At 39.7% G+C, this 15795-nt stretch overlaps 1 protein-coding gene across 1 annotated transcript in view; it reads left to right on the top strand.

Annotated features, from left to right (window-relative positions):
* The window catches only part of LOC124243915 (uncharacterized), a 56643-nt gene that overhangs the window by 7305 nt on the left and 33543 nt on the right, over positions 1-15795 (top strand). The window contains 6 exon segments of the mRNA XM_046670012.1: positions 733-854; positions 3353-3470; positions 4525-4647; positions 5416-5642; positions 10402-10507; positions 13556-13656. Of these exon segments, the coding sequence (XP_046525968.1) occupies positions 733-854; positions 3353-3470; positions 4525-4647; positions 5416-5642; positions 10402-10507; positions 13556-13656 (797 nt within the window).

The raw sequence follows: 15795 nt of genomic DNA on the forward strand, positions 1-15795 counted from the left end.
GACGTTACTCCACCTGGGAGGGAGAAGGGCACCTCACTACTGCTGGGTAGGTGTGGAAGTCCAGGCTCCCTGTGTCGTCTCCACTGACAGCACTGAGTGAGACCTTGTTACTGGCCAGCAGGAATTAAAGTCCCAGCTTCCTACCTGGCCTCTTCTGACCTCGCCATGGAGGGGTGCTGGAGAACCTTGTTACAGTCTTGGGAAGGTAGACGACGAGGCTCCCCTCTTAACCTTTGTTTGTGGAGAGGGGGCCACAGTGTTTTCTCTGGTGTTTGGCTGTAGCAGAGCCACTATTACCTAAAGTTTTCTCTCTTGCTGGGCTGCCCCTTTCCTGGTCCTTTGGTTAGAGAGTGCAGACTTTTGGGGGGCTGTTTTTGTCTGCACCCATTAGTATTTCCAGGTTGCCAGCTTCTTCAACTGCAAGTCTGGAATATTTGAGGTAAAAAAAAAACCCAGGATACTCAACATTGTCATTCCTCAGGTCCTGAGGTCACTAGCCTGTCTGCTGTCTTCTCTCCACCTTTCAGAGTTTTCTTATGTTTGTTTTCTATGTAATATCCAGGGCTTTTAGTTGTACTAAGCAGGACGAACAGGGAAAAGTACATCTACTCCATCTTCCCGGAGGTAAAACTTTGCTCTAATAAATGTTTCATGATTAACTAAATTAAACTTGAAAGTACGCATGATTATGGTGTTTTCTAGATGCCTAATTAAAGTTTTATATGTCCACAGGCTGGCTTTTAGAACGCTGGTAAGAAAATACAGTTGTGATCTGTGCTATACACCAATGATAGTTGCTGCTGATTTTGTCAGATCCATAAAAGCCAGAGACAGTGAATTTACCACAAACCAAGGTATGTGAAACCCAGAGTTTACTTTGTAAAACTTTAAAAAAAAGAAAAAACACTCAGCTATCTTGTCTAATCAGAGTCAACACAATTCAGAGATTTTATTTTAAAATCTTTTAGGTTTTATAAGTTTTTTTTAATTTGTTTTTACTCAGGGCCTTATAAACCATGGATGATAGATCCAGGTGTAAGGTCAGCCTTCCTTAGGGCCCTTTCCTCTCACCTGGACTCTAGATTAGACTCCTGTCTCACTGCCTCCAGTCTTGTCCCATTCCAAACTATCTTCCAGTCAGCCCAAAGTGACCTTCCTGAAATGTAAGTTTGATCACATCTGTTCCCCCAAAAATCCTTCTTGCACCTCTCATTACCTAAAGCAATGGTTCTCGAAGTGTAATTCCCCAAACCAGGATCATCATCCGGAAATGTGTTAGAAATGGAAATTCTCAGACTCCACCCCTGACCCACTGCATCAGGAGCTCTGGGTATCTGGTCCAGCAATCTATTTTAAAAAGCCCTCCAGGTGATTCTGAGCTTGCTAAAGGTTGAGAACCACCAGCCCAAAGAGTAAAATTCCGGCACCTATGGATAATATACAAGGTTCTTCATGATCTAGACTCTGAATACCTCATCTGCAGCTTTATCTTCCATCAGTTTCTCTCCACAGCCCACTGATTTTATTCTTCAAAAGTAGTAAGTTATTTTGAGTCCCTGAAGATGCCCTGTCCTCTCATACTTCTCTGCCTAGAATATCCTTCTCAGCCATTCCTGTCTCCCAGATCTCTCTCTCTCTGGCACATGACAGGTCGTGCTTCTTAATCCAGCTCTCAGAGTTTGTGGCCAGGGAACTCTGCTGATCACCCTCCACCCACGTCTTCCTCAGCACAGCTTTTTGTTGTACTTCATGCTTGTCGCTATTGCCATCAAGTTGATTCCAACTCCCAGTGACCCTGTGTACAGCACAACAGAACCCTGCCTGGTGTTTTTGCTCCATCCTCTCACCTTCCAGCGCTATATCAGACATACTCTGCTGCTATTCTTAGGGTTTTCAAGGCCAGTTTTTTTGGAAGTGGGTGGCCAGGTCCTTCTTCCTTGTCTGTCTTAGTCTGGAAGCTCTACTGAAGCTTACATCTTCAAGAAAAAGCAAATTCTCCTATCCCATGATAATCCTGGAAAACAATGGATTGTCGTAGAAATTCTGAATCACTGGAACTTGGGTGATACCCAGAAATCTGCATTTTGGTACCCAGTGACTCTCATAGAGGTAGCACTCAAAAAAAACTTTAGAAAAATGAAACTGCATCTATCCAGAGTTCATAACACTAATCCAAAGATGAGAAAAACATGTCCTCTGAACCTAGGAAAGCTCTGATACATTTGGCTATAAACTTTTATATGTAAGAAAAGAGCACAAATATACTGAAAGACAAACCAAAAAGCAGGAAAAATATTTACAGTGTTTTTTATATTTATGATCGATGACTGAGCTAATTTGTTTTATTAAAAAAATAATAAAGGAACAACTAAAAGAAAAATTGCACATAGAAAAATGTGCGAAGAATATAGAGAGAGAGCCCACAAATAAAAATGTACAGGGCTGGCCCCGTGGCCGAGTGGTTAAGTTTGCGCGCTCAGCTGCAGGCAGCCCAGTGTTTCGTTGGTTCGAATCCTGGGCGCGGACATGGCACTGCTCATCAGACCACGCTGAGGCAGCGTCCCACATGCCACAACTAGAAGGATCCACAACGAAATATACAACTATGTACCGGGGGGCTTTGGGGAGAAAAATAAAATCTTAAAAAAAAAAAAATATACACTGTTGGATATACAATGTGAGATAAATCATGAGGAAACAAGAATTTTCATCCATATTGGTGTGTATCTATATTGGTAACATCTTCTGAAAGAAAATTTTACAATATCGATCAAAATGTTAAACGCCTATCCAACAGTTATGCTCCTAGGAATGTACTCTATGGATATACTCACAAAAGCATGTATATAATAGTATCGTCGTCATAGCATTATTTCCAAGAGCCACAAATGAAAACCAATCTAGAAGGACACTGTATGTTCCATTCATACAGTGAAATATGCCACTAAAAAGAAGAAAATCGATCCGAGTACAGTTCCCAGATACATCATGGGGGAAAAGAGTGGTAGGCATAGCAATGTATATAGAATGTTCACATTTGTTTAAATTTTACAGGTATACATAAAATTGTTCTAGAATAAACTAATTCTCACTTTTGGGAAAGAGGTCTGTCAAGAGTGTTGTACTCTTCATTTTATTAAATTTTACACTGTTTGGATTTGTACTAAATGTAAATTGCTTTTAGTCTAAAATATTTAAAATTATTTTAATGCTATCTTGTTGGAACAGATGCTTCTTGGGCTAAAAATAGTTATTGTTATTTTATCCTATACACATGTTAGAGTTTGCTATCTGGTGTGTATGCGTGTGCATGTTTCTGTGAATTTTAATGTGGAGCTATTCGTTTCATCAGGTGATTGCCCATTGATTGTTCAGTTTGCTGCTAATGATGCAAGACTTTTATCTGATGCTGCTCGTATAGTCTGTCCTTATGCGAATGGAATAGACATTAACTGTGGTTGTCCTCAGAGGTAAAGCTCAAAGAAGTTGGAAGAATTTTCAAAAAGATTAGGAAAAACCTATGTGAACATGGTAAACTATCTTTCTAGTTTTCCAAGAATTAAAAAGTAAGGAAAATAGAGTTAAAGCACTTGGGCTTTGAATAAAAAGCATGAAAAAATAAGGAAAGATTATTTAGGAAGATACCTGCAGAGGTATTTTCAGATGGCTAAAACAGCGTAGACGCTCTGGACAAGTGTCTGTCTCACCTCACCGCTGGAATTTTTTTTATGCATGGATCTGCCTTGAACCTTATCCAGAAGTAGTTTGTAGCAGTCCCTAAAATGTATTTTTACTGCCGTATCAGACATACTTGCTCTGGAAACTGTGATTCTGTGATTTGGGAGATCACCACTTGTTTTCTCCTAATTAATTTTCTTTATAAGAATACCTTTTTATAATTACCTTTTCTTTTCATACCACAGTTGTTTGGCTGAGTCTAAGTAACTGGCGGTTGATAGGATGTCCTCAATTTGACAATACCCCTCCTTCCTGGCACTATACTGGATTATCTGTCAATAATTCAAAATGTGTCCAAAGAATAAAATCAAGGTTTTAAGTACAGCATAAGCCAAATCAGATTAGACATATTTGATACTCATTAGGAGACTTAAATAAGCTGTTTAGTGGTGTTGGAATGCTGTAAGCCAAAAATATCTTTCTACTATTAAGACTAATAAAACCTCTTGTTATGGACAATAAACATCAAATTTGGAATTTAAAAAATCTGAAGTAATTGCAATTAATTACAAATACTTAAATCTGTTTTGGTTGAATGAATTTTAATTTAATTTTCTCACTTGCCAATGAAAACTATTTCCCATAAGTATTTTTTGATCTGGGAACATGTTTTCCTAATCTCATATTGATCCACTTAGAAATGCTGGATCTATGAATTGTAAAAATCTGATTTCACTCCCCATTGCTAGATAGAGAAATGGATAGATGCACTTCCAGTGCTTTTAGAATTGTATCTTGTCTCCCATCTATTTGCAATTTACTTGTTGTTGTATTTGCTTTATAAAGGTGGGCAATGGCAGAAGGTTATGGAGCTTGCTTAATAAACAAGCCAGAGCTTGTTCGAGATATGGTGAAACAAGTAAGAAATCAAGTGGAAAATCCCAGATTTTCCGTCTCTATTAAGATAAGGTAAAGACAATATTTTAATGTATTGATAATATAGTCCATTACTTAGGAAATAAAAGAATATTCCTTTTGTCTGGGAGTGTGGGGGGTGGGGTCTGTCCTTAATAAATTGGTAGCTGGTCTATGGAAATGTTGAAACAAGACATGTAGTAAATGAATATATACCATAATTTTTATTTATAATTCAGAACAACTTCCTCTTTAAATTTTTTAATGGAAATTAAAACATGCCTTTATTATTAAAAACTTTCCCCCAAAAGAAACCCTCAACTTTTCCATGTACTATTTAATTAATGCTAAGAAACATTCCTGGTACCAAGAGTAGAAAATAAGAATAATATTTGCACTAAAATTTCACAATGAAAAGAAAATAAACCAGGAATTGGTTTTTTGGTGACAGGTTAAAAACATATTTCAAGATAAAGTATTATATTCTCCCACTTGTGGATTGGGGCATGCACAGCAAATATTAGAATAGCATCTTTCAATCCATCTGTGGCAGTATTTGCTGACCTTTTCAGTTATCAAAGCCAAAAAAAGAGGAGCACTAGGTAAGATAAAACTATTATTGCCAATAGTGAAATAACTAAATGTGAAGGCTTACCTGGGAACTGATCCCCGAACAGAACCTCATTGATAGTCACCTGTAATGGTAATATGGTACAGCAAAGCTAAGTAATATATTAGATAAATATTATTTTATTTAGTTTTTTAATTTTAGCATGAAGATTTATGTGCTGTGAAAAGATAGATATAATTTTGAAATTGTAGGATCCATGATGACCTTACAAGAACTGTAGATCTTTGTCGAAAGGCCGAAGCAACCGGAGTTTCCTGGATCACAGTCCATGGAAGAACTGTTGAAGAAAGACATCAGCCAGTTCACTATGAGGCCATTAAAATAATTAAGGACAATGTGTCTATACCTGTAATTGCTAATGGAGACATCAGAAGCTTAAAAGAAGCAGAAAATGTGTGGCATATTACTGGGACAGATGGTAAGAAATAAGTAGTTGAGGTTTTTGTCTTTTAATTAGCAAAAAAAAAGTGGGAGTGGGAGAGTAATGTTAATGTGATTTTCATTATTCTTCTTTAAAACAGAGCCATATTTTCCTATTATACTGACTTAAGCAATTTATTTAAATGATGTTAAGTCTTCTACTTAAAACAATATATTATTTTAATTGGGGTAAACTAATTCAGTTACTTTTCTGCCACCATAATATCCAGTGAGTGACCAGTTAAGAACCTTCCAGGGACCGGCCCCGGGTGCCTACTGGTTAACTTTGGCCTGCTCTGCTTCAGCGGCCCCAGTTCAGTTCCCTGGCATGGACCTACACCACTGTCTGTTAGCAGCCCTGCTGTGGTGGCAGCTCATGTGCAAAAAGAGGAAGATTGGCAGTGGATGTTAGCCCAGGGCGAATCTTCCTCAGCAAAAAAAAAAAAAGAATCTTCCAGATAGCCTATTAGTAAAATAGAATACCTAGAATAGAAATGAGAGTTAGTGAACACAAGACTGGTCACAGGAACCAAAGGAACCCCAGACGGCTATGCAGTTTCATTCACCTCTTAAATTATTGGCATACCAAGCCCTGTGATACCTATTGCTAGACGGGAGAATGCAGATAAAGTTAAGTGTAAGCAAACCCAATTTATGACAATCTGGAATTACCCTAAAAAAACTCTAGGGGCCGGCTGGGTGGCACAGCAGTTAAGTGCGCACGTTCCGCTTCTCGGCGGCCCGGGGTTCACGGGTTTGGATCCTGGGTGCGGACATGGCACCACTTGGCAAGCCGTGCTGTGGTAGGCGTCCCACATAGAAAGTAGAGGAAGATGGGCACGGATGTTAGCTCAGGGCCAGTCTTCCTCAGCAAAAAGAGGAGGATTGGCAGTAGTTAGCTGAGAGCTAATATTCCTCAAAAAAAAAAAAAAAAACTCTAAAGACTAATTGTTTAATGTAGAAGTCTTAAAAAAGTAAATTAAGGAAGAATTCCTCTAAGTACATTGAAACTTTCTTGGTTTCCAAAAGTATCAAAATAATTCTATACTTGAATTAAGTACACTAATATAAGGGCCTTGTGAAACCTTTTAATACTACTTTATTTTTAATATTCTCAGTTTGTTTCATTGAGTTTGACCTCATAACCATGAGTTCTTAATGTGTGGACGGGTGTGATGTGCTTTCATTTGTAGGTGTGATGGTTGCAAGAGGACTCTTAGCAAACCCAGCCATGTTTGCAGGATATGAGGAGACCCCACTGAAATGCGTCTCGGACTGGGTTGACATTGCTCTTGAACTTGGAACTCCTTATATATGTTTCCATCAGCATTTAATGTACATGATGGAAAAGATAACTTCAAGGCAGGAAAAGAGAGTATTTAACGCTTTGTCAAGCACATCAGCAGTCTTAGATTACCTTAGAGACCATTATGGGATTTGACAGGACTTCCTAAATTAGATACTTCATTTTATATCTACAATGAAACCACCCAAGGTCACATCTTGGTTTTTACTTTAAATCAGTGGCTCTCAAACATTAGTATAAAATCAGTGCTCTGAGAGCATTTTTACACGTCACTCCTAGACCCCATCCTCAGAGATTCTGATTCAGTAAATCTCTAGGATGGACCCAAAATTTACAGTTTTAAAGAAGACCCCAGGTGGTTCAAACATCCTGGGCATCCTAGGTCCAAACATTGACAAACATTGTTCTGAATCCTATTATGAATTTTTAAAAAGTGAGAAATTTTTTCCTAAAGGAATCATGTTTTTAACATTTTTAAATAAATAAAACTTTTTAATACTAAACATAAGACTCATGGTATCTATAATATGAAGTACGTTTTTAATGAAAATAAGTGCAGAGAAGTGACAGAACAAATGCCAACATCTATATAAAATGAAAAGGAACAAGAAATTCTGTATAGAATTGCATTCAGGCTTAGATTAAAAGTTCAAGTTACAGGGGCCAGCCTTGTGGTGTAGTGGTTAAGTTTGCGCACTCCACTTCAGCAGCAGAGTTCCAGGGTTCAGATCCCAGGGGCGGACCTACAGCACTCATAAGCCATGCTGTGGTGGCAACTCACAAAGTAGAGGAGGATTGGCACAGATATTAGCTCAGGGCTAATCTTCCTCAAGCACAAAAAAAGGAAGATTGTCAGCAGATGTTAGCTTAGGGTGAATCTTCCTCAGCAAAAAAAAAAATTCCAATTAGAAAATCAAACTGATACTTCCTAACTCATGAATTACACACCTCAAGGTATTTATTTCAAATTGTATGTAACTGAATTTAATTAGGTGTGATGTTTTGCTATAATTTAAAACAGATTCCATGAAACTCTTTAAATGACATTAAATTTGTTACCTTTCAAGCCTTCTAGACCTTAGAAGATTGAGACCTTGATGTATATACCTGTACCTAAAATGATAAAATTAATTTCATCCCCCTACATCTTAAATATAAAAAATTTGGTAGCTAATTTGGAGATGATTATATATTTGAAATACTATTCCCTGGACAGTAGTAACCAGGTTTTCTTTTTAATTTAAAAACCTAATTTTCATACCCTGTTTTTAGTGATGTTATTTTTATGCTTCCCAGCAGTTGACAATAATTTTAACTTTAAAGTTCCATGGTTTGGGAATGTTACTAATAGAATTTTGTTATTGGTGAATGTGCCCCTGCAAGAATTATCTCAGGTTAAAATAAAACAGTTCTTAATTAAGATATTGGTATATTACCAACATGAAAACTGCTATCAGGTGACTATCTAAAACTGCTTAATTCAAGAGTTTGGGAATATTAAATGAATCAGTTTTAACATAAGCACTGTGTTGCTGTATTTTTTTCTCAGGCACATGCTGTGCTTTCATTTTTCAATTAAGGTATTTTTCACGATAACTGGCTTTCTCATTTGATATGAGTAGTATGTAGGAAATAGGGAGCTATAGTCAAAACTTAGTCATTTTTGTGTTTGTAAGTTAAATTTACAAGTTATGTTTGTAAATTAGGAAGTGAATTATAGTGGCTTTGTGAGCACAGCAGCATAATTAGAGTAAGGTGCACAGCCTTTCAAAGGAACCAGTGTGAAGGGCAAGCAGTCCTAAACGTGTTTCATTTTTTTTAATAAAACCCCTTCCTTATGGTTAATTTATGTTGTCTTTTTTCTTTCTCTCTTTTACATGTGATCAAGTGTGATAAGAAAAAAGCACTGACTTAAATGTGTTTTTATATTCTATAATTACATTTTTATTTTAATCATTTGTTTAATGTTCCCAAAATAATTGTCTCCAGCAGGATACTTTTATTTCCATTCCTGATATCTTGTCACTATTGGAAAAAACTTCAATAACTTGAGTGTATTCATGCAATTTGAAACAGTGGAAAATAGTAATTGAAAGAATATACTCACACCCACGTTGTTTTCCTTTCCTATCAGTCCCCAGGCATCACCCTAAAGTTTACTGCCTCCTGACACCGGCCCTAATATCAGTTCCACCCTAAATTAAACCCAGAAAATACGGGGTTAAAGCCAAAGCACTCAGTCCCTGCTCACTCCCTGGGTTCGTGGCTCCACAATCCACTATCCACTGTGGAGACAGCTGGCCAGGGACATCCACCTGGATTCCTTACCACCTCGTCCCCGCAAGCAGCGCCCCAAGGCCCAACGCAGGCTGGTGGGAAAGCTGCGACCAGCAAGGCCACTGACCCCACCACCACCACCATCTGCAAGCAGCCACATTCCTCCCAAACGTTTAAAGTCCCTGGCCTCCCATCTTTGGGGGAGACCAGAGGAAAGGAGACAAATTTGAGGGCTGTCTCCAGACTGATGTCATCCGAAATAAAAACCCTTCCTTGCCAGGAGCCTGGCGCTCCAGCTTTCGGTGGCCCCTCCCGTGTGGCGGGTAGGGAACCGAGGCTTGCAGGCGCTAACACTCCCGGCCCAGGGACAGCAGCAGAAAATCACGCAGAAAGGGGATGTTTTGACGCTACACATTCTCCTGCGTTCTCAGAAGGACAAAATGCTGCCCGGCCGCCCAACCCTGGCCCTGCTGTCTAACTAGCACTCAATTCCAGCCGATAAAACCGTTTGTGCCACAACCGAGAGACGCAGCGGGAAGAGCGCGTAGAGCCCGTTGCAGCACCGCCCGCCCATCTTGCATCCCGGGTCTGGCCCCCACCGGCGCCCTCCCTTCTCCCCGGCCACGCCCCCGCCCCGGCCTCAGGCTGTTAGGCATGCGCAGTCGCCCGACCCCGTGGGGCCACGCCCACCGCCGTCAGCCCGCGGTTCCGCGCCTCTCGCGCCCGCGCAGCCCTGCTCCGGGGGGGGTGGGCGGGGCCGCAGCCGCGGGAGGGCGCTGCCCGCTCCGCCTCCTCCCGTCTCCGCGAGTTGTGACGCGGGGGCGCCGGGCCGGAGCAGCGCGTGGAGCCGCGAGCCGCGGCCGGGTAAGGCCCCCGGGGTCGCGGCCGGGGGCGCGCGGCCCTCCGCCGTTGGGGCTCGGGGCTCCGGAGCGGCGTTCGCGGGGCGGGGCCCTGAGGCGCGGGCGTTGGGGAGGGCGACGTTAGGCGGCGGTCGCCGGAGCTGGCCGGCCCGCTCGCCCTGGGTGCCGCAGGCCGCCGCGGAGGAGGCTCCGGGCGCCGGCCCCGGCCCTGCCCGCACTGCCGGCCGCCGCGGGTTGAGGTGGGGCGCCCCGGCCCGCGCCGCCCGGGGTGTGCGACAGGCGACGGCGGACTCAAGCAGGCTTTCTCTGTTTAGGTGCGAAGAGCGACATGACGCTCCAGTGGGTGGCAGTTGCAACCTTTCTGTACGCTGAAATAGGACTCATTCTCATCTTCTGTCTGCCTTTCATTCCTCCCCAGAGGTAGGAAACCTCCAGCGCGTTACCGTGGTAAATAGAGGACTGGCTCCTGTCCGCTGCTTGGTGTGATAAGGAAAAAGTTCCTTAAGATTCAGAAGTTCTGAGTGCTGATGCGTAAACGGGGCTCTTTAAAAATAAACTCACCATTGCACAAATTAGGTGGTATATAATGACGGTATTAAAAGGTATAAGACTTTTTATGATATGTACAAATGGGTTAACTCTTTTCCCCTCCCTTCTAAAAGCAAAAGGGCCTGGTCCCTTCCGTTCTGTTGATTACAGATATAATAAAGCGATGGTTATACTTTTAACACCTGTCTTGTCCATCAGGTTGTACCCTTGTTTTATTGCCCTGGACTGGAACAGTGAACTAAATAGAGATGAATGACAGATTATGTTTCCAGCACAGCATGGGCGCTGAAATGTTTCACTGCGGCAGGGGAATGACAGTTGTGAAACTTAAGCCAATAAGTGATTCTTAGTTTTGGCCTTATGTAACCAAGAAGTAGTTTCCTTAATGCTTCATAGCAATTTTACTACTCCCCCCTCCCCTATATATTAGAGGTGCTGAATATGAAAAGCATCAGAACCATACATCAGCATTAGTTCCTTGGTAAATCACCTTCGGAGGTCTTTAAGTACTGAGAATTTTAATTGAAGCACTGGGTCACTTTACCTTTGTAATAATGCCCTTATTAGGAATGCAGTTTTAGATCCAACAACTTGATAGTATGAATGGTGAAATATACGTGTAATGAAAATGTTGTAAGACGTTTGCTCATGCTCATGGCGAAAGCTTTCGTTAAGTGAGATGGCAGAGATAACCCACTGAAGTTTAGGAAGATCCCAGGACTGGAAGAGACGTAGGAAAGTTTTTCCCTTGGCTCAGGATCCAGCTAGTCTTGCACAACTCTTCACTTGCTTCTTATTTACCTAGATTTCTTCCCGCTTCTGTCCTTTTCTATCAGCTGTACCATCACTTTTTTCTTCCTTACTAAAGAAAAACATTGAATCATACTGTAGGAAGGAGCCTTAGAGATGATTTCATCCAGACTGCTAGTTCTGTAGATCTTATACTGAGACCCAAAGAGGAAAAGTGGCCTGACTAGCTGGTCTATGGCAGATTCCAGACAAGATTCTGGCTTTTAGTGTAGCGCTCTTTCTGCTCTGTCACCTTCCTCCTCATCCTGTTAATTTTGTTTCAAATCCTCAGTAACACCTGATTTGCTTTTTTGGTAATACTTGCAACAATAACATCCTATATTCAAGAGAAAGATATTATTTATAAACATTGGATTTATAAATAAGGCTTCAGAATTTGCAAAAAAAAGTTTTTTCCTCTGTTGATCTTTGCTGCATCAAAATGATCCATTATGGATTTTTTTCTTCCGGCCAAATGTAATTTTTTTCCTTTCCTGATCGAGTAGCTGTTTGATAGATGTGTGTATATGTACACACATTGTATAAATGTACCCTCATGTACAAATATGCATAAGAAAATATATATATACACGCAAATTACAGTATGTCATTACTCTGTGGATCCACGTCTTTTTATCGTTTATATGCGTATCCCCATAATCTTCAAAAAGAAGCTTTCAGTCTTCATTTAATTTGTCTCTCTATTCTTTTCTCACATAACCCACTTGTTGAAGACACATGCTCTGGGTCAGCATGCCTGGGTTTATATTCTACCTCTACATGTTACTGTGTGACCTTGGGCAAGTTATTTACCATCTCTGGCCAGTTTCCCCACCAGTAAAATGGAAGTTAATACTAATATCTACCTCGTATGGAGGTTGTGGTGATTAAATGAGCTAAAACATGTTAAAGTGCTTAGAACTGTGGTTTAGTCAGGACTCAGTATATATTAGCTGTTATTAGCTCTTGCTTGAATTGCATCTTCTTATAAACTGCTAGTTGTTCCCTGTAGGGGTCTCTTTTGTGTTCCCTTTCATACTGGCCCTTGAAGATATGTGAATTCACATTTGGGCCTAGATCAAGGTATTGCCGCTCTGTTCTCTTTCTACAAATATAAAAGTTTTGTAATGTAAAATTTGAAGACCGTCCTTGGGATTGGAAGCACAGAGGCAGGAGGAACTGCTTTCATCTATGTCAATCTCCCGCTCCCCGCCAACTTCAAGTGAAGTTGTTTTCAAAACTTATTAGTCAATACTTAGTCATAATCGTAAAATAAAACTTAAGTTGTAAGCGCTTGATGTGTGTTTAAATGTTTATTACCTTTGTATGTCTCCTTTAGACTCAGTTAATGTGTTATTCAGTTAAAATGTCTGTGTTCAAAGTTTGTTACCTTTCCAATTGTGTGATGGATTACTTTGTCACTCTTTACCGTTTATAATTCCTGCTTTCTTACCTCTGTGTCTTTGCTTATACTACTCAATCCATCTAGACTATTTATTTCCTCTTTTCATTTCCTCAGTGTCCAAATCTTGATATGGGTGGTAATTACATGTGTATATATATATGTAAAAATTCCTCAAGTTATTTCTTTAAGATTTTTGTACTTTACTGTGTACATGTAATACCTCAATGCTTTTTTTAATTCCCTCCTGGTGAAGGTAGAGAAACTCTTTTACTTGGAGTAGATGTTAGAAGTGTACTGTATGAAAATAAATAGTGCAGAATTTGGACCCCCTACTCTTGAAATTTTGCTGATGGTTAGACCAATAGGTCTTTGGTTCTGAGTTATTACTCCGATTAGAGAAAAGATATAAAGTGATAGCTTCTTTCAGCAGTATGACATTTTACTGTAAGATTTCCTTTTTAAGGTTTTGATCATGTATATTTAAAAGTTATTTTCACTTCAGAATATTTAAGCCACCAGTCAGAAGATAAACAAGTGTCAGTTTATTATTAAATTTGAAAAAGTTGTTCTTTATTTCATGAGACATTCTTATGTGACATAAAAAATTAAATTTCTGTAATTCTTTTCATTTACTACAGTTACCAAAATGTTACTTCAGTATTTATAAAGTATTTCAAAACCTTCTTTTGATTTTTTTTACCTAATTTAATTGTATCGCTTTACAGATGGCAGAAGATTTTTTCATTTAATGTGTGGGGTAAAATTGCAACTTTCTGGAACAAGGCTTTCCTTACTATTATAGTCCTATTAATTGTTCTGTTTCTAGGTAAGTACTAGATTCCTCCTTTGAATAAGTGTAACTCTAGTTTTCTTTTTAATTAACAAATTCATTAGTTTTTGATTAACTTGATGTTGCTATTGGTTCCACAGTTGACTTTATATAGTATATTGTCAGTATATAGAGTAGATAGTGATATATTGATACACGGTTGATGCATATTACTATTCTGTATGCACAAGCATAAAATTCAGCTGAGTGCAGTGAGTGTTAACCTCTTTTAAGTTGCTTTAAGATTTAAATGCAGCAATGCATAGCCCGCTTTTCAGAGGTACCAGTTGTACAATCCTTTGTTACTGGGGTGTCCTTGGCACCCAGAGATCTTAGCTGTTAGGGGGGCAAATAGAGGAATAGAATCGTTAGGCCCTCAAAGGAAGTCCCATATAGAGAGTGTGAATCTTGTTTGGATCCTGGCTAAAAAATTACAACACAGACATTGGGGCAAAAATTTGAATATGGAGTGGTTGTTAGGTAATACTAGGGAATTTTTGTTAACTTTAGTTATGATAACAGCATTGTTATTATAGAGCAGAGGCCAGCAGCCTACAGCCTGATGGCCAAATGCTTATTTTTGTAAATAAAGTTTTATCGGAACGTAACTACACCCATTTGTTTACATAGTGTCTATGTCTGTTTCCATGGACAACTATAGAGTAGAGTAGTTGGGACAGAGACCATATGGCCTGAAACATTTACCGTTTGCCCCTTTCAGAAAAAGTTTACCAACACCTGTTATATAGTAATATGTCTTAGGAGATGCATGCTGAAATATTTAGTAATAAAATGTCATGATGTTTTCAACTTACTTTCTAATGGTTAAAAAAAAAAAGACAGATAAAGCAAATATGGCAAACTGTTAACAATTGTTAAATTTAGGTGGTGGAAATATAGGTGTTCATTGTACTAGTTTTTTAGCATGTTTGAACTTTTCACAATAGCAGGTATCTTTGAAATTAGAAGAAGAATTTCCTGTCAAACCAGAAATTCCGTGAGTCTTAATAATTACATTTTTTTAGAAGAAATCACTGAGCTCAGAGTGATTAAGTGATTTGTTTAAGATCACCCAGCTATTTCTTGGCATTTCAGGTTTTGATAGACATTACAGAGGATGTCTTCCCTCAGAGCTGTGTTGTGGGTTAAGTAGGTTTTACAGGGGCCATCTTGGAACCATCACCACCATGTACACCACTGTTTTGTGAGAAAATGTTTCCAACTTTCCACACCACAAGCCTCTGATGTGGAATCCTCTTTGTAAAACTGGGAACAGCTGGTATGAGAGGGTATAAGTGGGTAAATGTATCATGAGGTGAATAGGTTTGTGCCTCATCTAAAAATGTATTTGCCTCATGGTATGTTATTGTTAATGTTATCAATTGAATCTCCAGCCGTATAAGGAATAACACTAAACAAGTAAAGAACAATAAGGAAAACAGGTCCCAACTATGCCAGCAGCTAATTAAATGACCTCTGGAATGGCACTTCCTCTCTCTGAGTTTGGTTTATCCTTTTGCAAAATAGAGAAGGAAGTAATTTTTGCTGCTCCTACTAACTCTAGAAGAGTGTTGTAATCTTCTAACTCTAAAATTATCACAAGAATTTTTACTGAAACTGCCACATACCCACAGAAGGAAAGAGAACTGTAGTCAAGCTTCTTTTGGTGACCAAGAAAGGGGAATTTATAATAGAATATGTTGTTTCAGAGCAACCTAAGGAAGCCCAATTCGAGGGAGGGGCTAGTCCTAGGAACAGAAGGGTCCTTTTCATGTCCCTTTCTTATCTTGCATTTCTCCCCGGGTGTACTTCATTCTTCCATACCTCTTTGAACTCTGGTGCTCTATTCCCAAGGCAGAAAATGGGCACCACACAGCTGCCAAGTGTTATCACTCCAGCCATATGCAAGGATTAATTAGCCATTTCTGAATTCCAATTCCAATTCTAAGGAAAAAAATCAGACCAGCCAACACCAGGTGTGGTAAGCTGCGACCAGGGATTGGGGTCACAAAGCGGAATGATGACTGCTGGCAGGAGCCTACATCTGTGGGCAAAGTGGGTAATAAATTACCGGAGAAGAGGGACACGAGGGATGGTTGCTGCAGGAGCTTTAACCATGGATGCTAAAGACAGGGA

Source organism: Equus quagga, chromosome 8 (genome assembly GCF_021613505.1).
Source record: "Equus quagga isolate Etosha38 chromosome 8, UCLA_HA_Equagga_1.0, whole genome shotgun sequence".
Classification (NCBI taxonomy): Eukaryota; Metazoa; Chordata; class Mammalia; order Perissodactyla; family Equidae; genus Equus; species Equus quagga.